The 26,355-nt window shown below is 48.4% G+C and overlaps 1 protein-coding gene across 1 annotated transcript in view; it reads left to right on the top strand.

Moving 5' to 3' along the window:
- Positions 1 to 5,531: 5,531 nt before the first annotated feature.
- LOC119432568 (phospholipid-transporting ATPase ABCA3) overlaps positions 5,532 to 26,355 on the top strand; it is a 57,736-nt gene continuing 36,912 nt past the window's right edge. Inside the window, exons 1-7 of the mRNA XM_049658304.1 lie at positions 5,532 to 5,746; positions 8,883 to 9,256; positions 16,004 to 16,261; positions 18,696 to 18,781; positions 20,555 to 20,707; positions 24,148 to 24,388; positions 25,610 to 25,798. Coding sequence (XP_049514261.1) covers positions 8,935 to 9,256; positions 16,004 to 16,261; positions 18,696 to 18,781; positions 20,555 to 20,707; positions 24,148 to 24,388; positions 25,610 to 25,798 — 1,249 coding nt within the window. The 5' untranslated portion in view covers positions 5,532 to 5,746; positions 8,883 to 8,934. The remainder of the gene's footprint in view (positions 5,747 to 8,882; positions 9,257 to 16,003; positions 16,262 to 18,695; positions 18,782 to 20,554; positions 20,708 to 24,147; positions 24,389 to 25,609; positions 25,799 to 26,355) is intronic.

Raw genomic sequence — 26,355 nt, 5'->3', positions numbered from 1 at the left:
GGTCATCAGCATCACTCAGCATCATCGACGTCAACGACATGCTACAACCAATGCCCTGCTACCTACTCCATGGCAGCTATGCCACCAAATGCTCTCCCTAAATGCTGCGGCGCGGTAACCAACCCTAGCAAGGATTTTACGTACAATATCTCGTATAATATGGGTCGCTTGCTCTTTCTTAGGTATTCCCCACCATCAAAGACGCAGCGGGCGAGGCAGGGGCGGCGGGTTTAATTATTGGGCGTATACTCCCTGATTCGCTACAAGGAGTTAGTGACCACGGCGTCGCTATAGCGCGAGGACATTCTCAGTAACATTACTATTGCTAATTTCGAGTTCGACAAGTAGGAAACACGTGTTTTCGATTTCAAAAAAGTATAGAAAAAATTCCCAGGTGTCCTTAGCTATCGCCTAAGAGACCCTAAGGCAAAAGCCTTGTAAAGCCTGCTGTGATTCACCATAATCCAACTTAATCCTCCTTAATCCACCCTAATAGACCTTAATCCACCCTAATCTTCCTCAATACACTTTAATCGGTCTTAATCCAACCTAATCGACCTTAATCCACCCTAATCATCCTTAATACACCTTAACCCAATCACTAATTCATCATTAATTAGCCTTGCTAATTATTATTCATCTCTTTCAGTACGAGCACAGATCTCTTCCTAAAGTTAGGACTCCACAACACACTGGACGAACTCATAGAAGCGCAACAAACATCCCAGGTGGAACGACTAACCAAAACCAAAACAGAACGGCACATACTACGCAAGCTAGGAATGAATTACCACAATCAATACGGGGAAAAGAGGACGATAACGAGATAAATTCGCGACAAACTCCTAGTAACAAATATACCCAAGAACATGCACCCCGTTTACAACAAGAGCAGACGCACGAGTAGAGCAGAGAAAATGATCCGAAGCTATGGCTCAGACGACAGAGCAGCCTTCGTAGACGCGGCTGAATACCCACACAGAAATAGCTACGTGGCAGTAGTCGTAGATCACACCCAAAAGCCCCTTACAAGCGTGTCAGTTAATACCAAACATTCCGAGACAGCAGAAGAGGTAGCCATTGCACTAGCATTGGTCTGCACAAACGCTCAATACATAATTAACGATTCTCAGGCAGCCATTAGAAACTATGCTAAGGGTAGGATCTCTCCTGAGGCGTGGCGCATCATCATAGTCAACAAAGCAAAATTCTCTAAGGCAGAGAAGAACGGCAGGCAATTGCTCTGGTTCCCAGCACATACGACTCCAGGCATTCACGCAATCAACCCCAACGAGGTAGCACACCGCGAAGCTCGAGGTCTTACTCGCCGAGCCGAGCAAGGAGTGACTTCTATCGGTCAGGGGAACGCGGAGGAGGAGATCTGGAGAGAAAAAGACAGATTAACAAGATTTAGCGATATTACAAAATTCTATCAAAATCAGAGGCGAATATTACCACCGCCTCACACTAAACTGAACAGAACTGAGTCCGTTGCTTGGAGGCGATTACAAACAGAAAGCTATGTGAATCCCGTGCAGTTAAAGACTTTCTACCCCGAGATATACGCCAGCGATATATGCAAGCTATGCAAGTCTGCTAGAGCCACCCTTCAACACATGTTGTGGGGATGTAAAGTATATCAAGAAAAAATGGCAGTCTCACCGGAAAATCTACGGGCGCGGTGGTCGGCCACGCTACTCAGCTCAGAACTCCTAGACCAACTTTGGGCCGTCCAGCGAGCCATGGATGCCGTGCGGGAGCAACAGCTCCCAGTGGCCATCTAGGCGGCCCCAGGCCCGGGCCTCCCAATCGCCGGATTTCAAATAAAGTTATGTCACTCACTCACTCACTCACTCACTCACTCACTCACTCACTCACTCACTCACTCACTCACTCACTCACTCACTCACTCACTCACTCACTCACTCACTCACTCACTCACTCACTCACTCACTCACTCACTCACTCACTCACTCACTCACTCACTCACTCACTCACTTCGTATAACTTATACACGGGTGGACATTACTTGGCACGTACTTCGTGTACCTAACTTGAAACATCACTTCGTATAGCCATGACTCGAGCGAGAATGCCCAATCAGCTGCGCTGTGCAGTCTTTAGCCTTGCGCCGCTAGTGCAAGCTATGTTGTGCCCAATTTCTTGCGTAAGCACGACGAAATTTCCCACTCGAAAGCTGAGTTGCCGACGCAAACCGTTTTACACAGTGCAGCTCTTCTTTCCTATAATACTTCTGTGTTGGGCCAAGATGTTGAGCTTTGCGCTTTGTCGAGGTGTCTGGGAAGTGACATTATTGTTGTGGAGTTGTCGGCCTGCAAAGGCGTCAGCAGGGGCACGAGAGAGTTCCGTCGAGTGCCTGAGAACTGCCTGAGCTGCAGTAAACGTGACATTAATTTTGTTTGGGTTATTTGGGTAAGAGATGAACCAAGTATATAGCAAGTAATTAAATAGTGATCGTTTACTGCACTGCTCCCAACTGCAGGCGAGGGGGTGGGCTGGGCAACTAGTTCCAGCACATTAAAAAAATAGTAATAACGCTACTACAGGCTTTGGGAAAAGCTTCTGCGTTTAAACCAGAATTTGGAGCTATCAAATGCCGCGAAACGAAAGATATACGTTGGAAATCATCGGTTTAAATTACAGATCCATCCGCGCGCCAGAAGCTAAAAAAAAAAATAAGTACCATTATGTCCATCTCAAGATTTCTTTTTTTTTATTCGGCAGGGTTTGCGGCAAGGCATAAAAATGAAAAAAAAAAGTTCCAGTGAGCCCGAATGGGAAGAAGCCCTCAAAAGTCCGGACCTCAAACTCCAACTCAAGGTCGTCCAGAGGGCCCAAGAGCTGGCGGAGCGTCACCACGTTCCCGTCCCGACTTGGGCGTCGCCTACGGTTTCGGCCAGAGGAGCCCCCGCGTGGAATCTCCAACGGCTTAAAACTCCTCAGGACCTCAATAAAGTTCTTGACTGACTGACATAAAAGCTTACAACTCTGCATCGTGCAGGACTGCAGCGGGTTCTTTGCAAACTTGTCCATCCCCCAATGGTCATATGGTTTTGAGGTATATAGGTCTGGCTTCAGTTCAGTCTTTTAATTAAAATTTTAATTCTGATCGCCCGCGTTGCAGGACACATCCAAAGCAGGTGTCGAGCATCTGACGTTGTCACAAGAGTCGAGCACTTGGGGCACGTTCGGTCGTGTGTTCTCTATATAGTGTGTTGAGCTTACAGTTGTTGCCGCCTGAGGGGCTCCATGGCGATGATGATGATAAAGATTCCTTCAATAAAGGTTCCAAACCACTGTGGGGTTAAATGAATATAAATAAATATAAGTGCCTCCACTGAGGTACTGCAACGTCCCTTGTGCTCGTTCCTCAAACGTAGCGAGAACGGGACAATTTTATATTCGATTCATGGGCGCCGCCCTCTTGGGCTGTTACACAAACAATTTCCAAGTTTTATGAGGAGTGAAGTCACGTAACATGGTCATGAGACGCTGAAGGTATTTATACAACTATTTTCATGCTTGCGAATCGACTGTATATATAGCAACGTACACTTCGTTGTTAAAGACACAAACCAGGGGTGCTATAACATAAAATGATTCCAAACTGTTTTGATTCCAAACTCCTGACGTCAAATTTACGTAACCACCGACGAAAGCATCGGGCGGTGACCCGCAGCGTTGTCTGAACAACCCAATCAAACACTCTCCTCCTTTATAGGAGGTCACCTTTGTTCGCTTTCAAAACCAATAACATTGTCTACACTCAGCGGTTTTTGTTATCTAATTGGCTGACAAGAGGCGAGGAGTATGCTCTAGGGGCGAGGGTTTCGATGGGGCCAAGCCAGCACAGTGAAAATAGATAACCGCATATAGAGGGTGGTGCCGGCTTCTCCGATTGGTCCGCTTCGCCTTACTTAGCTTGCGGTGGCTGGTCGAAAATCGCGGCGGCGTGCAACGGAAGGATAAGAATGCCGCTAAAACGGATCTTAAGCAAGGAAGAGTTGGCAGAGCGATGTCGTATGCATGCCGAAAGGGCTCGATAACGTTTTACTGCCACGCAAAAAGGTTTATCATGCGCAAATAAATACATGCTCACCTGCAGGTGTGAGTAGCGAGGGCCTGAGCGATCGGCGGGCAGCCATCTTCTATTCCTTTCGGAACGGGGCAGTCGGTGGCTATTCAGAAAAATTTTCAGTTTTGTTCGGCATATTAATGCCTTTTTTTCGCGTACACGTCACTGTGACGTGGTGAGCTTTCGCGGTTTTGTGACGTAGCGTGACAGACAGGCGAAGTGGGCGTAGCCATAACATTAATTGGACCAATAGCAGAGGGATAATGGTGAAAAGGAGTCGAATCAGGAATGATTATTTTTCTTTTGTGCGGTTTAATCATGCATAATCACTGCGTACACGTTATATCAGATGGGGAGCTATCGCGGTTTTCGTGACGTCGCGTGACAGACAGGCGAAGTTGGGAGTGGCCCGGAAATGTTTTGACTAATCGTGGATGCTGACTGCAGAAATTGGAATCAAAACAGTTTGGAACAATTTTACGTTATAGCGCCCCAGGAGCGTTAACAACCCAAGATGCGGCACCTACACGCTTCCGTAAAATACTCCTATCTGCGCGTCACTGGCAATGACGGTCCTTTTTAACGCGTGCGATTTTCTGTTACGGCCCCGTGTCGCAGAAAATCTAGCGTCGGCAACCGGCGTCGGCGTGCGATGTCGGCGGGTGGTGGAGAAAATCATCCCCAACCACGCAGGAACTCCGAATATATTTACGTACATGTATATTCCACGCCTTCTTATATGACATGCGGTATATATGCGGGTTATATTGCCACACCATTCTATCATTAATGTTGCTCATACCTTAATTAATTGTCTTGCATTCTTGGCAAAGCTATTCCTCGGAATTTTGAGAAAGGCAATCCACAATCAAATGTCATGAAACAAAACACCCACAGCGCATGCCTTTTATGTTAAATATTCTCAGACTGAAATATTAAAAGTACGAAACAAAAACGGAAACCTGAAAATTATGCAATTTTTTTTTTTTGGCGCGGCTGTGCAATCTCTCGGGGATCGCCACACGCAAGAGGCCGCGTCTCTACCAGAAAGCTCGCCTTCGTGCATAGCGTTCGCCGCCAGTGTTTCCCGGTAACGATTACGATTGCTTTAGCTGCAGTTGTCGGGAAGCATGAGAAGCAGTCAGGGATCTTTGAATGCTATCGCGTTCCACTCTTAAAAGCGAAGCTTAAGCGTCCTCCAAATTTTTATTTTATTTTCTGTTTACTTACTTTAAGACACTCACCGCTAAAATTTTCCCTTGCTTATAGGTCACTGAGCCCATCCGTCGCGATTTCATGTTCATTCTTCCTTACTTGGGACAAACGAACCGAGCGCGATCGATGCGTTGTCTCGTGAAACGAAGAAGAAACCCAGCATTCTCGCGACGTGCACCGGCGCGTGACGCATTCGTCGAAGGCATAACGGGTAAGACAGGCTACGTGGTGCATTTGGCCTTTGACTCCGCGCTCGCTTTTGGCGTTCCTCAGCGGTGCAGTGGCAGGCAGCGCCTTTGCGTGACGCAGGTCAAGTGGAGCGAGATTGCTGCTTGGCCGCAGTAGGTGAACGAGGCTCACCGTTCGCACCTCTGGACGCTGACCACTCGTGCCGGCCATCATCCGCCACGTACCCCGACCGAAGACGCCTTTACGGTAATGTGAGCTTACTCTTGGCTATAGTATAGCTACTTTAATGTGTTCTGCGATAGCGAATTTCAGATTTCCTCGCCGCTTGATGACAGGATCGGCTATAACTAGGGGACACTGCGATTGATGGGACAAAACCTAGCTAGAGCGGATATCTGAACTTAGGCGGAACGTATTAGCGCGACGAGGAAACAGGAGGGAGCAAAAAAAAAAAAAATCGCCGACAATTACGATACTCCCTAATGCGAAATTTGATTGCAGCTCTACACGTATTTTCATTTCGCGATAAATTGGCTGGAGCGGACAATCTGTCTCGTGCGGCGCGTTGCAAGCGAAGCGAAGTGTGGTGCGACTGCCTCGCTAATCGCGAGGCCACGCGATTCACGGCAGCTGTCGCAGACAGACCTCCGCTCATGCAGCGCTTTGTTTCTATATATGGTATCAGTGGCGTCATCGGTGAACAGGCAAGAGCTACTCTGGCACCATCTCGTAGCCATCGTCACCGCAAAGCCCATCTTGCGCGGTACTACGCGCTTTTATTCTCCCGCTTTCGCCATGCCCTCACCCCCCCCCCCCGTGTTCCGCCTCATGGTTCCGCTGCACGTTCCTCCTCGAGCTCTCTTCGCTATCGCCGTCTTTCATCCCTCGCTGTGCTCGTTCGCTCGGTTACGAGGAACGCCGACGCTCGCCGAAGGAACAGGCACCTAAGAACTACGCTCTAGCAAGGACAGAGCGAGCGCTAAGCTCTGTTCTTTTCTACTACCACCTACAAAGTCTTTGTTTCCCCATCGCGCTAATATGTACCCCCCCCCCCCCCCCCCCCCTACTAGAATTCAACCAACTCGCCAAGCAACACGTTCTACTCGATATCCGAACCGTTGCGCTGCAACGTCGTAGGATATTAAAAATGCGCTAAGGACAAGAACTCTATACGTAGCTGGCATCGACGTCACAGCGTGGAATCTTGGGACAGCAATCCGCCATTGCGATGAACCACCGAACGCCGACTGACCGCCGCTGGAGGCATGCGCGGCAGTCAACCCCCGACCGCCGCGTTGTATGTATATATATGGTAGCCGTGCTAAATTTACCTTGTTTAGCGTGAACGCGTCGATCCGATCAGCTTCGCGCAGTATACTCAGCATGAAAACACTGTTGACTCGTAGTTGGTGGCATTCTGAGCTGAAGGCTGGGAAGCTTGTGTCAGGCCACCACTAGTACATTACCGCTGCCGACGCGGTCACGGCCGTGTAACAGCCGTTGCAGTGATTCATCAATGTGGCCGCGCCGCACGGACGAGCCGGCAGATGTGACGTCACATGCAAGCTATGTATAAATATAAGGTCTTAGATTAGGCCTATGGATTCATCGTAGCCTATGGATGTCAGTAACGTTTGTTTTATGCAGGTTGCGGTCTGGTATACTTAAATGCAGAGAAAATCGCGACTGGTGCAATTGAAAGGCCACGCAGTACTTGCGAACTTCTAATCGTCCACGAGACGGCGACAGTCTCGGAGGTCAAAGTGACCTGGTCGCACAGTAACCGGTCGATACTGGTTGCATGCTTTGAGTCGGAGGCCCGCGTATATATATATATATATATATATATATATATATAGAGAGAGAGAGAGAGAGAGGACACCCCACACTTGTGACTAATAGTAACTGTACACCAGGGGTTTCAAGTAACCAGAACTAAACTTTAAAAACGGATTGGTACACCTTAGAAAAACAAGACAAACAGTACATTGTTCGTAGACGTGTTGATCGTAGAGATATCGTAAAGGCAGAAAATAAAGAAGCGATTTACCATGACGTCCAGCGTGACAGTTGCACCTTTGTTGTGAAGATGTAAACCAGCCATGGTGTGTAGAAGCGATAGCCGAGCGTTCTGAGCGACCACAGATCGCGATCATGATTTAATCCGCCATGGTCTAAATGATGAGATAGGCAGGCACTACGCGGTGGATGCACACACACACACACACACACACACACACACACACACACACACACACACACACACACACACACACACACACACACACACACACACACACACCACACACACACACACACACACACACACACACACACACACACCACGCACGCACGCACGCACGCACGCACGCACGCACGCACGCACGCACACTCGTCGTCTTTGTCTAGAACGGGCACGCGAGCTTGGTTCTTTGAAAACGCGATTGAGAGCGCTGCCATCCAGACTGGCAACGGCGCAGTTTCGTAATTTTTTCTCACGTGCTACGCGGGCTTTCTTCAGATCCCGGAGAAAAGAACCAAGTTAAAGATAACGCAGTAAAACGACTTCATTGGTCGTTTCTGAGCACGGCATTTCCCACCGATCATTTTCGTCAACCAGTAACGACCATGACTAGACCGTTATGCTTACGAGTTCGGCAAGCTGCAGTAGTAGTGCTACAGGTATTAAACCTAACCAGACAAATCGATCACCGTAAGATGAACTGCGGCCAAACAAGGGGTGCCTCAGCCTGCATAGAGCCAACGTGTCGGCCATTGCACCCGACTTGCGCTTCCCTTGTTCGCCTGCCATTGATCAGTACAGAAAGCAGTGGCTTTCAACATTGTGCACGGCGTGTGTTCAGTGCTAAGCGGACTGTTCAAGGATCTTCAACACTAGTTAGAATGTCCCTAAGAAGCCCTTGCAACCAACCGCCCTTGCACATATACCAGAGCCAGCGCGTACTCTGTACGACCTGAGGCACGCGGCGATCAGAGGGGCATTGCTAACATTTTGGAACTTATTGTCGAGCAGACTGATCTGTAGGATTACTATATAGTAATGGTAATCCTTGTTCCCACCTCTCTAATTAGGTTTTGCGCCATCCTTTATTCAAGAAGTGGCCAAACTTGCTCGCAATCTAATAATGCGCAATAATGTGCTATAGCCTTTGTCCGATTAGGCACTTTTCACGAATTCGCGCGCCTGCCGTTCTCGAGGGCCACGTTTTGACGCAGATATTGAACAACGCTGAGAATTATCTCGAGTCTCTTGATGTCTGACTGCCTGGTCACGCTTTGTCTAGCTCCCTTCCATTTGTTCCCTTCTCCGTGATTGGGAGTTTTCGATCTGCAGTCGTCACGTCTCACGCGCGTACAGCAGGCCACCTCGGTGATCACTTATCGGAGCCTGAAGCAAGAACGAGAAGGCCGCCATGGAGACCGCCGGTTGCTGGAGCCAGCTGGGCCTGGTTATGTGGCGCCAGGTGTGGCTGGCGCGCGTGCGACGCCACTACCTGGTCACGCTGCTCGAGCTGTCGTGCATGCTGTTCCTGCTGAGCTCGGTGTGGGAGGAGTCCGTGGCACCGTACCGGGCGCGGCCCAACAAGGACCAGTTTTTCGACAGCGCAGACGCGATCGAGTTCTGGGGCCGACCCAACGAGTCCTGGAGCGAGGGATCGCTCGCGTTCGCGCCCAACCAGCCCTTCTTCGCGGACCTGGCCGCCAGGGTCTGCAAGGCGCTCGGACCCAAGTGGAGTAAGTTGAGTGGCTGTGGCACACTGAAGAGCTTTAGCTTGTTCGTGAACTTTGTACCGTTTACGGATCGCCGAGGGCTGAATTTACAAAGGTCTTTCGTAAGCGTTCTTTGCCATTGTCCGGTCGTCTTCGCTAAAACTATGGGGGTACCTAAGCAGTTATTATGATGTGTAAAGGCGAGAGCATTACTTGTCACTGAGTTATGTCGCTGGGTATATAGTGTTGCAGCTATTAGTGCTGCTACGTTATGTTTCCGAGTGTAATGTTGCTGCTTACGAGGTCGCAACAACGCAAGACGACAAACCGGCCATACTGTGACCTCTCAGCTGAATTTTATTCGCGGAGTTCTCATTAGTGTTTTTCCTCGGTGACACCACCTTTCAGCACGATGACACCACTTTGCCGAGTGATGACAGTACTTTTCCGAGCGGTGGTACCATGGTGTTGACACTATATGCATTTCTTCATCGGGTTCGTAGGCGAACTCCACTTCATACTCAAGGGGGGATGTGGTAGTCGTCGTCCTACGGGTACCTGAAGCGCGTTGCATCTTATTCGTCGTCGTCGTCCATTCGCTCCGGTGACGGCGTCTGCGGGTCCAAGTTGATCGACAGTTTCGCTGCGTTGCGATGGTCTCGTACTTCGTCGGCAGTGAACTGGCGACTCCGACCATGCTTTGCTGTGTCGCCTGACGATGTACACGCGAGCGATTAAACTTCCTTTCGACGATGAAGACTCCACAGCTCCGACAGTGGCGCCACTCTTATGATGCGCCATCTAGGGTTATCGCCCGCCAGGCAGAGCCCAACCACGAGCACAGCCTCGAAGATATTCATCACTATCGCCTGTTGCAACGGTGCCGCAATGAATCAGTGGCGCAGTGGTGAGCGTGCTCGGCGACGAAGCGGTAGCAGTGTCGCTGAGCAGTGTCGCTGAGTGTCACTGAGTGTAGATAACGAGGTAGAGGATCGAATCCTCACTGTGGCCGCATTTATTAAAGTTAGATGAAGATGACGTAATTTGTGTGTCGATTTTCTGCTACGGCTTTTCTGCCACGGATTTCTGATGACGGCGGGGTGTCGCACAATGAGCCAATGTAATGCTCTCGCATCAATACGATGTCCAGCGTAAGCATTAGGCTGGCATTTTATCTTACGAACAGTTCTAGCGTAAGAGGTTTGAATGCGTAAGTATTTCTATGCTTACCCAACAAGAGAACTGTCCGTCCGCCCTTACCGTAAGACGCTCGTTTTTAAGATAGAGCCCGCAGCAGCGAACGACGTTACCTTCATGCTGCCTGTCGCTTCAACGCGAACAAAGCGGCGAAAACACAGTGAGCAGAGCTATCAGCAGTCTGCACAATTTACCCGCTTCGCAGATCGCTTTCAAGATACGGTACAGAGTACGTTTGATCGGTCCGTGCAGGCCGCCGGAGCTCGATCACTGTTCATAATGGTTCGACACGGATGGACAAGGCGCTAAAGAGCGATAATGGCTTATGATGATCGGAACGTCCTCAGCGCACCTGGCAACGCTACCTGCAGTACTTCGCTTGCGTTATCAATGCACCTTGCGCCGTCGTCCGCAGCAGTTCGTGTCGCCGCAGCGCAGTCGTTTGTACTGGCCGAAGAGAGAGAGAGAGAATAAACATATTTATTGAGAGATTATTTTAAGAATTGTCTTCGGGATGGTCTCCCCTTTCTAGGAAACCATAGGCTGGTATGGATTGTAGGCTGGTATGGCTGGTATGGAGTGTGTGGTATGGATTGGGTGTTTCTGTAAGGGGTGATTCTGCACAGCCCCCCTACCATGTGGTAGAGGGTGCCTTGTGCTCCACAAAAGTGGCACAGTGGAGAGGACATGTAGGGGGTGAAGTGGTAGTTTCTAGATGGGTGGAGAAAGCAGCAGTTGTTGGTTTGCAGTGCTCTAAGAATGCGGTCATTGCCTTTCGTTAGTTTTTATGCGGGGTCGGAAATATCGCAACCTATAGTGCGTAGTGATTTCCTGATAAGAGACTAGAGGGTGTGGTCCGCCAGGGCTCCACCGTTGTGCCAGGGGCTCCGTTAGTGAAACCTCGAGCCGTGAGATGAGCCATCTCGTCGCCTGGGATGTCATATATAATGCGCTGGCGCCCACACAATCTTTACTCGTCTCTTGGGGGGTCCCTCTGGAGTATCTGCCAGGAGGTTCGGTGAATTCTGCTGTAAGAGAAATTGTGGCACGCTTGTTGGGAGTCTGTTATGACGGTGTCTGCGGTCGTCTGTGCGATCGCCAAGGTGATGACCACTTCTTGGCGACGATGGGGTAGAGCACTGCACGGGCCGATTTTTGCGGCCCGGCCCGGGCCCGTTTTTACATTGGGAGGCCCGCCCGAGCCCGATCAAAACTTTTATGGCGAGACCCGGGCCCGGCCCGGGCCTGGAAATAATCTACGTTACCCGCCCGGCCCGGCCCGCCACCCCTTTACCTTAGGCCCGAGCCCGGCCCGAACCCGGCCCGAGACCGAAAAAAATGTTTTTTCAGAGTTGAGACGCCCGCGAATAACTCGCTGCACGTTACATGCACACCACCAGAAAGCCTGAGCCCGGCCCGGGCGCGCGTCAAAAAACCCGAGCCCCGCCCGGGCCCGGGTCAAAAAGCACGCGCCGTGCCCGAGCCTAGCCCGAGCCCGAGAAAAAACTACTCTACACGGCCCGGCCCGGCCCACGGGCCGGGCCGGGCCCGGGCTTTCGGGTAAGCCTGAGCCCGTGCAGTGCTCTACGATGGGGTTGTCATTGCGGATGGAGACGCTTGTCAGGTGCTCTTGACCTACGATTACGGTGGATGTGGAGGCTCTCCTGCCGGGGTACAGGGCCGCGTCGGTGTAAGCGACGAGTGGATGGTTGCCGTACTGTTTGGTGATGGCTTTAGCCCTTGCAGCCCTTCTTCCTGCGTTGTGGATAGGGTGCATGTTTCTTGGCAGCGGTTGAACCAGGATCTGGCTCCGTATGCACTTGGGTAGCAAGGCCGTCGTTTGGAGTTGATGCTGAAGCGGCGCATTAATGCCCAGTCTACTGAGAATAGTTCGTCTCGTCGTCGTGGTGGAAAGTCGTGCCCGTTGATTGGTCAGGTGAGCCTCTGAGTTCTTCGGTGGTATTGTGGAGCCCTAGCTTCAGCAGCTTGTCGGTAGATGTACTGATTGGTAAGCCCAGAGCCAGCTTGTAGGTTTTGCGCAAGAGGGTGTCGATTTTCTTGATGTTGGTGGAAGAGTGCGTACGGCGTACGGTACGGAGTGACTCGAGACAACGAAGGCTTAATTACTATACGAGGCGCAGCGCGTCCTCCTCCCCCATGCCCCTTGTTTGATATTATTCTTCGGAGCATGTGCGTGACTTGCTCGACCGTCGACTTTAGACTGTTTATAACGATGTTTGTTCTGTGGTAACGTGTTTGTTCTGTTTTGCTGGAAGTGCATCCCGAGCCCCTTGATGCTGGGGGAGGGGGAGATTACGTGCCCTTCCAGGTGAATGCGTGCGGTAGGTGAATCTGGTTTGGGGCTTTTTGCTGTAAATGATCACTTGCAGTTCCGACTTCTGAGGGGAACAGGCCAGCCCACACTCCTTTGCATAGTTGTTAACGACGTCCGCCGCAGTTTGAAGCCAGTCCTCCATCTCCCCCAAGGAGCCTGTAGAAGACCAGATGGTAATGTCGTCTGCGTAAAGCTCGTGTTGTATCCCTGGTATCTCGTTTAGCTGGGGGGGGGGGGGGGGCAATCCAATGAACACAGAACCAGCAGGTTAACGATACACTACAGAAAATAGCTTCCCACCTGATGAGACTGGAGGAGCGAGTGACTGCCCTTGAAGTGTCCCAAGGCTAAGAGAGGCGCTGACACGGTAAATGCCGACCTCGCCACAGGTCAAACCGCGCAGAACCAAGTTCGTGGGAAGAATATTACAATCTGGCAATGGAACTGTCGCGGATACGAAAACAAGCAAGGCACGCTCATACAATACTTAGCGTCTTCGGATCAGCCCCTTCCCCACGTGATTGCACTGCAAGAAACGAATACCTTAGCTAAATCGCCTGGATACAAAGTGTACAGCAACGAGGTAGACAACAGCCTCCCCACCTTAGTGAGCAAAAAGGTCGTGGCGATCCAACAACCCCCCTCAAACAGACAACCCCCATCGGTATTCTAATCGAAATCATCCCGCAAGATGCGAAGTAATTAACACTTGAATGTCTACTGCAGGCCGAAATGCCCCCCTTTAGTCCTGCAAAATGTAATCGAAGAAGCCATACATAAAGCAGGAAACAACCAGTTGGTCGTCACGGGCGACTTCAACGCGGCTCACATGTCATGGGGCTATGCTTACTCGAACCCACGAGGGAACAAGCTTTACGCGCTCATAGATGAGCACGATTTGTCTCTCGTCACTGATCCGAAGACTGTCACACGAATAGGAACGAGCGTCACCAGGGACACAGCTCCCGACCCCACCTTCACTAGAAAGATACCTCGCACCACATGGAATCATCTGGATGAGTACCTGGGAAGTGACCATGCCATCCTCGCGACCACCATTGCGGGCAGAGATTATAGCGTCAGAGCGGGCCAAGCCAGGCTCACAGACTGGACGAGCTTCCGGAAAAAAGCGAGGTGGCAGATCAAACGGTACTGAGACGGAACCAAATCTAAACATCCTAGAGTGGACCCGACAGCTACGGGACGACGTTAAAGAGCACACCAAAGTACTGCAACCTAACACCATTACGCCCAGCGTAGACAACCACCTTCTCCACCTCTAGGAAGCTAGAACGGGATTGCTACTTAGGTGGAAGAAACATAAACATAACAAGAAGTTGAAACGCCGAATTGCGTTGCTCACGGAGGAAGCAGAAAAAAATATGCAGCATCACTGTGTAAGGAGAACTGGCTTTCTCTGTGCGACAGCCTGCGCCGCACGCTCAGCACATCCAAGACCTGGAGACTCCTTCGGCACCTAATAAATCCCAGTAATTAAAAAAACTGAATCCCAACACGATATCGCCAAAGTAATACATCAGTTCCCGGGAAGCATGGAAGATCTTCTGCTGGCTCTCAAGCACAGATATCTGCCGAAACAACCCACGGAGCTCCCTCCACCGTACTTGGGCCAGCCTAACGCAGGGTTGGACGAGGATATTCAACTGTGTGAGGTCACTGCAGCTATACAGAAGCTCCGCAAACACACGGCCCCGGGAGCAGATCAAATTTCTAACAAGATCCTGGCAAATCTCGACGACCTGTCTATATTGGAACTCACGCAGCATCTCAACATCTGGAGATCCGGCACAGTCCCACAAGAATGGAAGACTGCAGAGGTCAGATTCATACAGAAGCCTGGAAAACCCCGCAACATCGAAAACTTGCGACACATTTCCCTTACTTACTGTGCAGGCAAATTGCTCGAACACATAGTATTGGACAGACTACAAACCTACCTGGAAGAAGAAAATAAACTGCCACACTCGATGGTCGGATTTCGCGCGCATCTCTCGACCCAAGACGTACTGCTGCAAATCAAAGTAGATGCAATGACACCCGTCACACGGAGCTCACCCACGGCCATCCTTGCATTATATCTGAAAGGGGCGTTCGGCAACATAAAACACATCACCATACTCTCCAACCTCAACAGACAAGACTGTAGCGCTAGGACGTACAACTATATAAAGGATTTCCTGATGGACCACAAGGCTGTATTGAAAATAGATCAGGCCACGGACCCTTTCCTGATTGGACGTCGAGGAATACCACAGGGAGTGGTCATGTCCCCCTTCCTCTTCAATATTGCCCTCATTGTACTGGCCGGATCAAGTGTCACAACACTGATAATAACACCAGGATGTGTGGAGATGAGCAAGCGGCACAATGCTTACGCATACTTAGACAACTTCCAGAGGAGTTTCTGCGTGAACGTTTGTGAATATGGGCCCGCGTTACCGGAGTCAAATACCGGAGTGACGCGTCACCAAATCTATGCTGCGTAAGTCGACGTTGAGCGACGACCGCTTATTGTTAGCGCCTACTGCTGACAGCTCATTTTCTGCAGCGGTTCATGTGACAGCCTTGAGCGAGACAGTTTCCCGGGAGCCAGGAGGCGTCACTGCCTTTGTGCTTACTTTCTACGCATGCGCACCATTCATAATACGAAACTGTCTGGTTTACGCACGGCCGTAGTGTACGCTAAACTAAAGCTGTCTAATAGAAAGCTTTATCTTGTGCGTAAACTTGTTACCGGGTTACCGGAGAAAGAATGTACGGTAGCAAGAATACCGTTAGCGACATCTTGTGACGCGGAGTTTAACCAGCGGGCACACAAAGCTAAAACAGCAGCAACCTATCATACTCCATTTAACAGCTCGTGCAAAACGTTGATAGTAACATAATCGTTGAATTGCAGTCCCTTCATAAGTTTTCTTCCACAAGAATACTCGCGCAACACAAAAACGCTGCAAACGCATTGTACTGTAGTTGCACAAATCTTCACAAGATCTATCTATCTATCTATCTATCTATCTATCTATCTATCTATCTATCTATCTATCTATCTATCTATCTATCTATCTATCTATCTATCTATCTATCTATCTATCTATCTATCTATCTATCTATCTATCTATCTATCTATCTATCTATCTATCTATCTATCTATCTATCTATCTATCTATCTATCTATCTATCTATCTAATCTTCAAACCAATCTTTCTTCGTCGGTGCAGCGCCGATGCCCTTCAAGGACGCTGCCGAGGCGACGCAATACGCGGAGGCGACCACAGAGGCTGACTCGTCCTCATCGGGGGCCGGCCGTGATGGCGCCGTGGTGCATCGGCGCGTGGCCGTGTGGTTCGAGCGTCCCGAGACCGACCAGCTGACGTACCACGTGCGCTTTCCGGATGCCGAGTTCGACTTGCGCGAGGACTACAAGCGCAGCCTGCTCGTGCCCGGACCGGCCGACATTGACATCCACGACGAGACCAGTTGAGTTAGGCCTATAACGAATTTATATACGAGTGCAAGGTCAGACAGAAGCTGTATAAAACAGGGATGAAGTGCCTCAGACGTACAGGCTGGCCGACGTTTTTAATAATCAGAAGATTTAGGATAAAAGGCATGTGCTATAGAATGAGTTTGAACATTTGTTTGCGCGCTGCGATTCTCAAAAATTCGGAACAATAAGTCACTCAATAACATAGACCTGGGTCCATTTTGGCGGTTGGAGAGTATAGCATCTGCCTTACATATATATGGAACATCACGGCGACGGTGACAATTCGCCTCGAGTGTCCATATAATTGTTATCGCAATAAAATAGGTCCCCCTTCGAAACGTTGGCCAACACGTGTTGGCCAACACTTTACCGCAGTTTATACAACTTCTATCCCGCATTGTGCTTCCATCTGTCGGTCCGCATCTTGACTTTGGAAGTACAAGGTCCATATTTTATGCGGCAACCTTCTCCCGTCGTGTATATATGGGCGCGTATTCACAAACAACTGTTATGATAGAATTTTTCGTAAGACCTATTTTCAGCAAATATTGATGCTGGACATATTATAGCGACGAAAAATGCACGAATAGCCGCAAGCGATCTTTAGAGCACGGCTGCAAACAAGCTTTTCAAGAAATAATGACTGCTGTAATGCAATAGCTTTGCTAAGACGCTAAATGGTTGTGAGAAAAGATATGTCACCTAAAAATAAGAAGAAAAAAAAAAAGCTGCTGAAGAACTAGTGTGCCGTAGACACGTAAACGGGCACGCTGCGAGGAAAACAACACAGGTTGTAGCGTGAAAGACAAAACTGATACTCGAATACACTGTCAAAAACACAAAATGAAAGGCTATACTACCAAAAACCAAAGCTGGTCATGTAAGCTTCGAACGCGAAACCGGAAATAAAGAAATCTCACATTAACCATTTTGTTTCAGCAGCCTTGCTTCGAAAACTTTCGACGTTGTCTCGTGTCTCATAATCGGCGACACTTTGTTTAGCAGACGGGGAGCAGTAACCAGGCTAACATTCGGCTGTTGCGAAATATTTGGTCGGTTCTGGATATTCGCAAATACCGAGTAGCTGCTTTTAGAATACGAATATGAATAGTTTGTGTGTAATATTCGATTCGCATTCGAAACTTCGAATATTCGCCCACCGTTCCTTTTTACTGCGTAGAAGTTACAGCCGTGAAACGGCACTCAGCGCGACACTCGAATTACACAACAAGGAGCCAAAAGAGTGTAAGTAGACGAGTTGTTGCGTATTCGTAGCTAATTTAGGCAATTGTGGCAGGACTAGGAGATTAACAGACGGGAAATGCACAATGGACACCTCGTACTTTTCTGCAGATTTTAAGTCCTTTGAGTGCTACAAACTTTGCGCCTTAAAAAGGCGATGCTTTGAGTGCTGGCTGTCCTATCAATTCGGCAATTGAAATATTTTCCTAAAGTCAGTAGGTAGCAATTGTTTAGTGAAAATGTGCCAATCGGTAACCGTGTTGGTGGTTGTCGCTTAAATTCTACAGGGCCGAATTCGCAAAATATTCTGCTCCAGCTTTATTGTCATTAGCCGGCAGCATTCTCCAATACGCCCGACATCACGCGAGTGGCGGGCACATGTTCTCTTACGATCAGTTTTAGGGTAAGAACGTTTTGCGAATACAGGCCCGTTGCTCGAATCTCGGTTAGCAAAAGTTATTCTTCGGTTTTGAATCACTCACTATTAATAAAACCTCAGACAGCCGTCGCACAAACGCGCGGTATGTATCTAAGGGCAGCGCTACACGTGTTTCGTGGCTGACCGTGCCTTTGCAGCCCTCTTATAGTTAACACCGTAAACTCTTACTAAGCTGCCCGGTTTCAGAAGTTGACGGTTAAAAAAAGAAAGCACGGCTTATGACTCCGGATTAAGGCTGTTTGAACGAGGGGATCCCAAAGGATTTTATAATCTGCATCGTATACGGAGCATGGCCTGTATTCACAAAACGGTATTCGGCTAGAACTTTTTGTAAGAGCAGATGCACGATGTCGGACATATCATAAAACGAAGGCGGATGGTTCATGGCGAAAAGAACTCACTATTCAAACTCTTTGAGAATTCGGCCTTCGCACCAGCCGTCAATTTTCGCGCTGGGTTAATTTTTTTTCGTAAATACCGCGAACCCATATATATCTCCTGCACTTTTCCATCATTCCTTATTCATCATTTTTACCCCATATCCCCAAAATTCATAATACACTTTTCTACGCATGTTATTCGTAAATATAAGAACCAATTAATCGTTCTTACCAATGAAAATATTTTTGTGAACTACGGCCTGAAGTACGACAACCTTTATCACTGAAATGGCATTGAAATCGGAGTCGAGTTCGACACTGGAAACATCTATTGAACCATTCGAACTTTTGTTGTTTTTCAGGGCTGCTGCTTCCGCTGCAGTACTTCGTCGAATCGTCGTATATACACATGATAGCCGAATCCCTGCAGAAAGATATCAACATAAAGGTGAGCCCCATTGCGAGAGGAACCGGATATCGTGCTTATGGTAGAGCCCTAAGTATCGCGTGCCTGTGCTTCTAAATCGTGTCGGTGAAAATAACATTTTTGCCTCTCAGTGACAAAAGTTCAAACACCACATCAAAGAACTCTTTCTGAATGAACTAATGTAGGCAGTCGATATTACCTTGTATGCGCTACTAATGACGTCTATTAGCTAGATTATGTGTATTCCATGAAAATCACGTATGGGTTCCAAATGCTCAAATCTATTGGTTTTCCACTTCCATTTTCCTGTCTTCTTTTATTACTTTTCTTTTTGTATGCATCTGTCGCACACAGCGATGTTGTTGCCGACATACTTTCTCTGTTGTCTATTTTTATATATTATTGCTACTCCTTATATTTGTATCATGGTACATTGAATAACACTTTGCTAAATTTCCTTTTTGTGTGTTCTAATGTATGTCACCTCGTAGCGAAGTCCCGTCAGCCCGAATGGCCTTTAGCTTCCCCAAAATTCATAATACACTGAAATGGCTTCATTTTTTTGTATGTATCTACAGAATTAAACGATTAATTGCATTTAATTATCTCTGACGTGAGGTAGCCTGTGAAATTGCTGTATGGTTGTGGAGCGGAGTGCAGCTTGTCATAGATTTGGGGCCACAATCGGTAAAGGATTCTTTTCTTCCGAATACGTTCACTTCGTAACATCCGTCTCGCCGAGGGCCCAATCTTCCAATCTACAGTCGGGGTGCACGGCTTTCTGTGAGCGGAAAGAAAGTAATGCTAAAATAATCGCTACAAAATACAGTTATTGCTACCGCAATGTTTTCTTTTAAAGCTTTTTACTATGAGAACGCGTAGGAGAGCGGTGGTAGACATTGGGATAAGGGCAAGCATCGTAAACAAGTACTTGCTGCCATGATGGATTTCGTCAGTGTCGCGCCAGCAGGTCTGCAGTTCATTCATGTAGGTCTTGCTTGCTTAGCTCACTTAGCATCTATGGGCATCTAAGCAAGCATTAAAGAGCCAGCAAATAAATATGTTTGGTAAAGATAAAGTGGGAAATTACACTTCTGGAAGAGAAATTGTCTCGCTTAGTGGCTTTTAACGCCTATTCTGAGCCCACATCTTCATAACGTCGATCTTGTATGCTTTTAACCTTGTGCAGATCATCAGACTCCGTCACTTTTGGGCCATAAAAATTAACTAGCTAGCTAACTAATTAAAGAACTAATTAACTATACTGCGACGACTGGTAGGGCCAGTCCGACCAACCTAACAAACTAACCAACTAACTAGCACGCTTTCTAACCACGATAACGCAACTGTTCTTGCAATTCGAGAAATTTAATTGCCCAATTCAGCCTATTTAATACTCCTCTGAACCCGGAGAATATACTTTCTTGCCAACTATCGCTTTTGCTCAAAAGAACAGCGGTAAAGTGATAGCTGTCCAGGGAACACATGTCAGTTCTTCGAGCGGCCCTTCTAGAACGTTTCTTTTTTTCTTCGTACACGCTTCAATTTGCCTGGACACGTGTCCCCAAAACCGCATGCAATTCTGATCACGGCAGATTCCGCGTGCCAGCGGAATCTCGTTTATACGATATTCACGGGAACCGGACAATAAAACGTATAATCCGAAAATCGTATTATCCGAAATACATTGCTCCACAAGACATTGGCCGGGAAAATAACAAAAAAAACGTATTTTGCATGCAGAATCGTATCAACGTAGATTACGCTGCACACGTGTCGTTGTGGGGGTTGCAGGTGGAGCTGATGCGCTTCCCGTACCCCCGACTCTTCTACGGCTCCGAGGATCGCACCCTGAGCCACGTGGTGCTACGATTCGGCATCTGCTTCTTCGTGCCTTTCTGCATCCTCGTCGTCAAGCTGGTGCAGGAGAAGCGAGTCGGCGCCAAGGTGCGCGTTGGCGCCGGCCGCGGCCGAACGCATACTCGCTCGCGCGGAAGCTTGATTTTATGTAACATCGCTGACACCGCGATATTCGGCAATGACTATATGTTCAACGCGGCCGTATTGATGTTTGTATAAGGCTGTGCTCGCGAACGTAACGTTAAGAATTTGTGCGTATGTCATCGACATCGCGGATAAGTTGTGCGTTATATCGCCGACGCCGCGATATTTGTCAAATATGTACGTGCATGTGATGCATTCGTAATCGTAGCACACATGTACGTGAAGTTAAGAACTTGTCACTGATATCGCGATATTCGTAAAATACGCAGACATTAATTTTTTTATGTGCTGTTACTATATATGTATAAGCTGTTATCACTCATGTGTAGTTTATAATTCATGTTTGGTAGTATATTACGTATAATATATTAACCAAATTTATACATAGCATACATAATTGTATAGCGTTACTGACATTAAACTATAATTAAACTATGCATTTGTTTGGAATCGTCGGTCACATCAAGTTAGAAAATGATGTATGTATACGTCATCAATATCGCGATATTCGTTATAAAATATCTGTACACATCTGGTTACTGACCAAATATTGATCTTTCTTATACGTACATGGCCTGCATGAAGTGCCGAATTTATATACGAGCGTCATTGACAAGTTGATGACGCATTCATTAAAATCAATCCGCACATCCTATTACTGACACTCTATGCTATTGTAATAGCCTATGTTAATTATGGCTCACACCAAGTTACGAATGTATGTGCGTGAATTACATCGCTATATACATACTCCCTTTACCACCTATTGCAAAACCAAAAGCCAGTCGACCATTGCCGGTCTCAACTTTTTTGCTGCAGGGTGTATATATTGTGTTATCGACATTATAGAGTTGATGTATCTTATGTATTGTGTGAAACAGCACACTCCTTCTCCTCTCTCAGGGGATATTAAGGAATTTCTTCATAAATCCTTGATGCTGTTTCTGTGGTATGCTCTGTCTCAATTTTTCCACTAATAAAGATCCCATTACGAAAGGTTTGCAGTGGAGACTGTGTTTTAATAAGCTATACAGACTCGTCGACAATAGGGACATTCATTCACACCGTCTGTTTTGTAAAGGTATGTTGATGGCACTTCGCAATCAACATAACTTTCTACCTTCCCTTTCTATCCTTCCCATACCTTGCCAGTCTTGCTTCGGACTGGAAAAAAAACGACAGCGAAGACCCATCGAATGTCACAGCAAGCAGATGGTGATGAAACCAGGAGGCCCCAGCCAAACAATGAGTGGTCCAAGCTGTTCAACAATGGCCGAATATCTGTGGAGGAGGATGACCACTCCGGAAACCACCCTAACTGAGATAACCGATGCAAACGTGGCAAAAGTCGCGCGAACATATTCATGAAGACTGCCGCTCGACCATCCGCGAGATTTCTGAAGTGCTTCAGTTGTCGTACGGGACTTGCTGCCAAATTTTGACGGACGAATTGGGCAAAAAATTGCGATTACAAGTATTGTACATATAATGGTAAATACCCGCGTAATCGCATGCTCGGCGAGGTCATGTTCGAGCTTGGTCAGGGCGTATAGAATGGCGCTTGGTGGTGCAGCGTGCTAACGGAATCACCAGATGGCTTTCAAGATACAGCCGCGCGGGCTGAAGCGCGCGGGGTGGTACCTGGCCTCTCCCTTCCCTACTCTCGCCCAGGAGCATTGCAGCCCGGCGGGCGCGCGCGGTCGCTAGGGCGGCGCGGAGTAAAACGCGCTCTTTACGCCCCCCCTCCTTACCCTCCCTCGGGAGCGCTGCGCGCGACTGGAAGACGGCGCGCTTCCTTGCCGCTTCGCTCTCTTGCGTGTGCGACAGAGCCGCTATCGCCGGCTCACCCATGCTTTTACTGGCACCTACGGAATACGGTGCGCGGCGACGATTTTATGGCCCGTGGACTTTATATGGAACCTCACGACGACGACGACGACGACGGCGGCGGCAGAAATGCGCTCGGAGTGTCCATATAATTGATATCGGAATAATATGGATGACTCATCAGCTTATTAAGGGTAATGGGGCTGGGGAGTCAGGGGATCACAGGGCCAGCTGTGCCGAGAAATGCACCCCCGCACAATTGCACCATGTGTATAGGATACCCGATTCCGCATCAGAGGCTTACAGCGCTTGCTCGCAGGACACCATCGGCCTCAGCAGAGGGATGGATCCACTCTTCGAAGCTGGCCACTTGCTCCCGGTGCTTTCGATAAAGTCAAGCGTGGCTGGATGTGAATGTTGGCTGTGCGGATGCGCAGAAGGCTAAGGCGCGAAGTTTGTGTACAGCGTGGCGTCGGAATAGGACGCTGTTAAGGCTCGTGTTAAATTTATGAGCAGGTTAATTCGCAGCCCTCCAATACGGCGGCCCTCGTAGCTCCGGTGCGGCTTCGAGCGGTTAAGCCTTCAATCAATCAATCAATCAATCAATCAATCAATCAATCAATCAATCAATCAATCAATCAATCAATCAATCAATCAATCAATCAATGGCGATTTCCAATCGTCCTATTCAAGATGCTGCATTTTAGTTTGTTTTTTGAGTGAATCAAAGCAGGCGTAGACGTCTCCTGTGCAAAGAGTGGGCAAGACTTGCAAATACAATATGGCGGGCATTTACAGTGTATACCAGATAGCATTTCAGTTAGCGAAAGGCGTTAAATGCACGTTAAAATACCGCAGGCGGTCAAAATTATGCGCAATTCCCCACTACGGCTCGTTGCGTGGTATTTAGCTTCTCAAGTTTCCCCTATAGACCATATCACCTAGCTCGGCGGGTCTTCCCTTCACCACATGTATTCCTACCTCGCCACCCCAGCGTGCTCCTTCCGCCAAGCCCAAACACGCACCTTACTTAATCCCACGCAACTTGACCTTCTCCGTGCATTTGCGATGAACAACCGTCCCAATGTCGGCTGTATCCAATCCCATTATATTAATTTTTTTCTCTCTCTGGTTCTCTCTATCTTGCGGTGGGCATTCTAATTCCTCACATATTCCGCCACCATATAGCTGCCCCCCCCCCCCCCCCCTTTCCAGGTCCCCTACTGCTTCCGCTCCTAGAGCTGTGTGTGTGTATACACACACACGCGATAGGCGTCTTCTTTGAAACGGGGCGGTGGGTTTCGCCACGAAGCTCTTTTTCATATTTTGAATAATGTCCTACCTATCTTTTTTTTTTTTAAACACAATTACTTCTTCGGGATGACCGCCGTCGCCGCTCAAGAGCAATAAAATTTGCTCATACCTTGGATCTAAATTCTGTGTCAACTTAATAGTCATGTGCTAAACATGCTTCGCTGGTAATCCACCTTCACAGCAGTGGAATGGAGCGCGATTATTTTTTCCCTCTCTTCCCGCGTCCGTTCATCCCTGTATAGGAGATGCTGCGTCGCGCGGGCCTGAGCGACGTGGCCTACTGGCTGGGCCACTTCTTCGAGGCCGGCTTCGTGATCCTCTGCGCCGTGCTGCTCATGTACGTGCCGCTGTTCGTGATCCGCAACGCCAGCGGCACGGCCTTCCTCGAGTTCGCCAACCCGGTCGTCTTCATGACCGTGCTGCTGCTATTCGGCGTGCTCACCATACTGCACGCCATGCTGCTGTCCGTGTTCCTGTGGGGACGTAAGCACGCGAGCCAATGTTGCGCTTGTTACAGGTTGAGCATGACAAAACATGCAAGAAACTGAAACAAAATATTCCGGCGGGAATCGCGAAGGCGTAGTTTATGGTTGCTTTAGTATACTAATAGCGGAAATGAGAAAACTGTTGTTGACCGCACTGTAACTTTCTATAGCATTGCGGTGGACACCTCAAAGGAAGAGGAAGAAGAACTGGAGCAAATAAGATAGGAGAGAGAATGGATAGCGTACAGTAACTGTTACTGTAAGAAGACGCTATGTACATGTGCGTAAATGCACTGGGTTTGCTATCGGACCAATTTAATCAAACATTATTTTCGTACGGCCACATATTACACAACGCAACACATAATCGTATTGTGGTTTTGGCACGTGAGACCCCAGAATCTAATTTTAATTATAGTTGGTCATGTCAGTATTCGTAAACTTGGACAGCGACACCAGCTCGCTCAGTCCTATAATCACAGCACCTCCCAAAGCGAAGGACTCAGTCCTATGAATGCTGTGTCACGCTGTGGTAGCAACTGCCATGAATTTTCACCAAGATGCTTAGCTCTATGTTCTCTGCAGCCCTGACAAAACGCTGAACACACTGTGCCTTGTAAAAACGGGCTCCCCAGAATATGTGGTGCGGTTGGAAGTACAGCGAAGCTTGTCTTCATTAAAACTTTTTTAACGACATTTTTTTTAATAGGCTCGTATCACAAATGTCATTGTTGTTTGTGTGTGCACGTGAAAACACGAAAGCCGGACCAGTACCGCCGTTCGGTTTGGCGAACCAAACAAGTTGATTTGGACAACGCAACTGTGACTATTTCAGGGCAAGAATAAGGCTGGCCCAGAAAACAACAAAAACAACAAAACAAACTCAAAACAAAAGCAACAAAAACAAAAGCAACAACAAAACAAACAATAACAAAAATAAAACACACCAACAAAAACAAACAACAAGAACAAGAACAGCAACAGCAAAAGCAAGAACAACAATTCTATAACGTACACCCATGGTACGGCGACGGGTAACAAAACTTGATTTCGAAACATTGAACACCCTCTTAGAACCGCTTAGAATCGCTCAAAAAGTTAAATACAAAAGAGCTAGATCGAGTACGAGGCTTCTGGCGCGACCGCACGTGTAAGTTCAAATATGAGCGGACCGCGCCGTTTCATTGACAACGCCTGGCTCCGCGCTGGGCCCACGCAGCCGGGGTGGCGTTTGCGGCGGCCGTCATCTACTGGTTCGCGTTGGGCCTGCTGCCGTACGCGCTCCTGCAGAACCCGTTCGGGCTCGGATACTACCTGACGTCGAGGTCCACCAAGCTGGTGTCGGCGCTCACTCCCTTCATGTACCTCCACTGGTGCCTGCGGGTCATCGAGCGCTTCGAGAAATACGGTGAGTGCTATAACAGCGACCCATCTGAGCCACGGTCACTGTGTGCACGGGGTTGGCGATTCGTTGGCCTATCGACGAATCGATAGGCCCGCGGACACGTACGCGTTCATTGTTCTTCGCATGCACGAACCGGGGTCGAGAGAGAGAGAGAGATAGAGAGAGAGAGAGAGAGAGAGAGAGAAATAAACTTTATTGTTAGACCAGTTGTTCTTCGCATGCACGAACCGGGGTCGAGAGAGAGAGAGAGAGAGAGAGAGAGAGAAGAGAGAGAGAGAGAGAGAAATAAACTTTATTGTTAGACCAGGCTTATTGAGTCCAAAGGTGGGTGTGGGCTCGAGAAGCCTGGTCTAACAGTAAAGTTTTTTTCTTTCTCTCGTCCCCGGTTCGTGCATGTGAAGAACAACGAACGCGCACGTGTCCGCGGGCTTACCGATTCGTCGACAGGCCGTCGAATCGCTAATGGTATGCAAGTGAGGAACGCCGACTTGGAAGGAAAGACGGAAAGTGAAGAAGCGCTATAACTACCAACATATTTATTAGCAGATCAAACCGCACGT

Source organism: Dermacentor silvarum, chromosome 11 (assembly GCF_013339745.2).
Source record: "Dermacentor silvarum isolate Dsil-2018 chromosome 11, BIME_Dsil_1.4, whole genome shotgun sequence".
Lineage (NCBI taxonomy): Eukaryota > Metazoa > Arthropoda > Arachnida > Ixodida > Ixodidae > Dermacentor > Dermacentor silvarum.
Note: the sequence above shows the minus strand (reverse complement) of the source record. Positions and strands in the feature narration are given on the sequence as shown.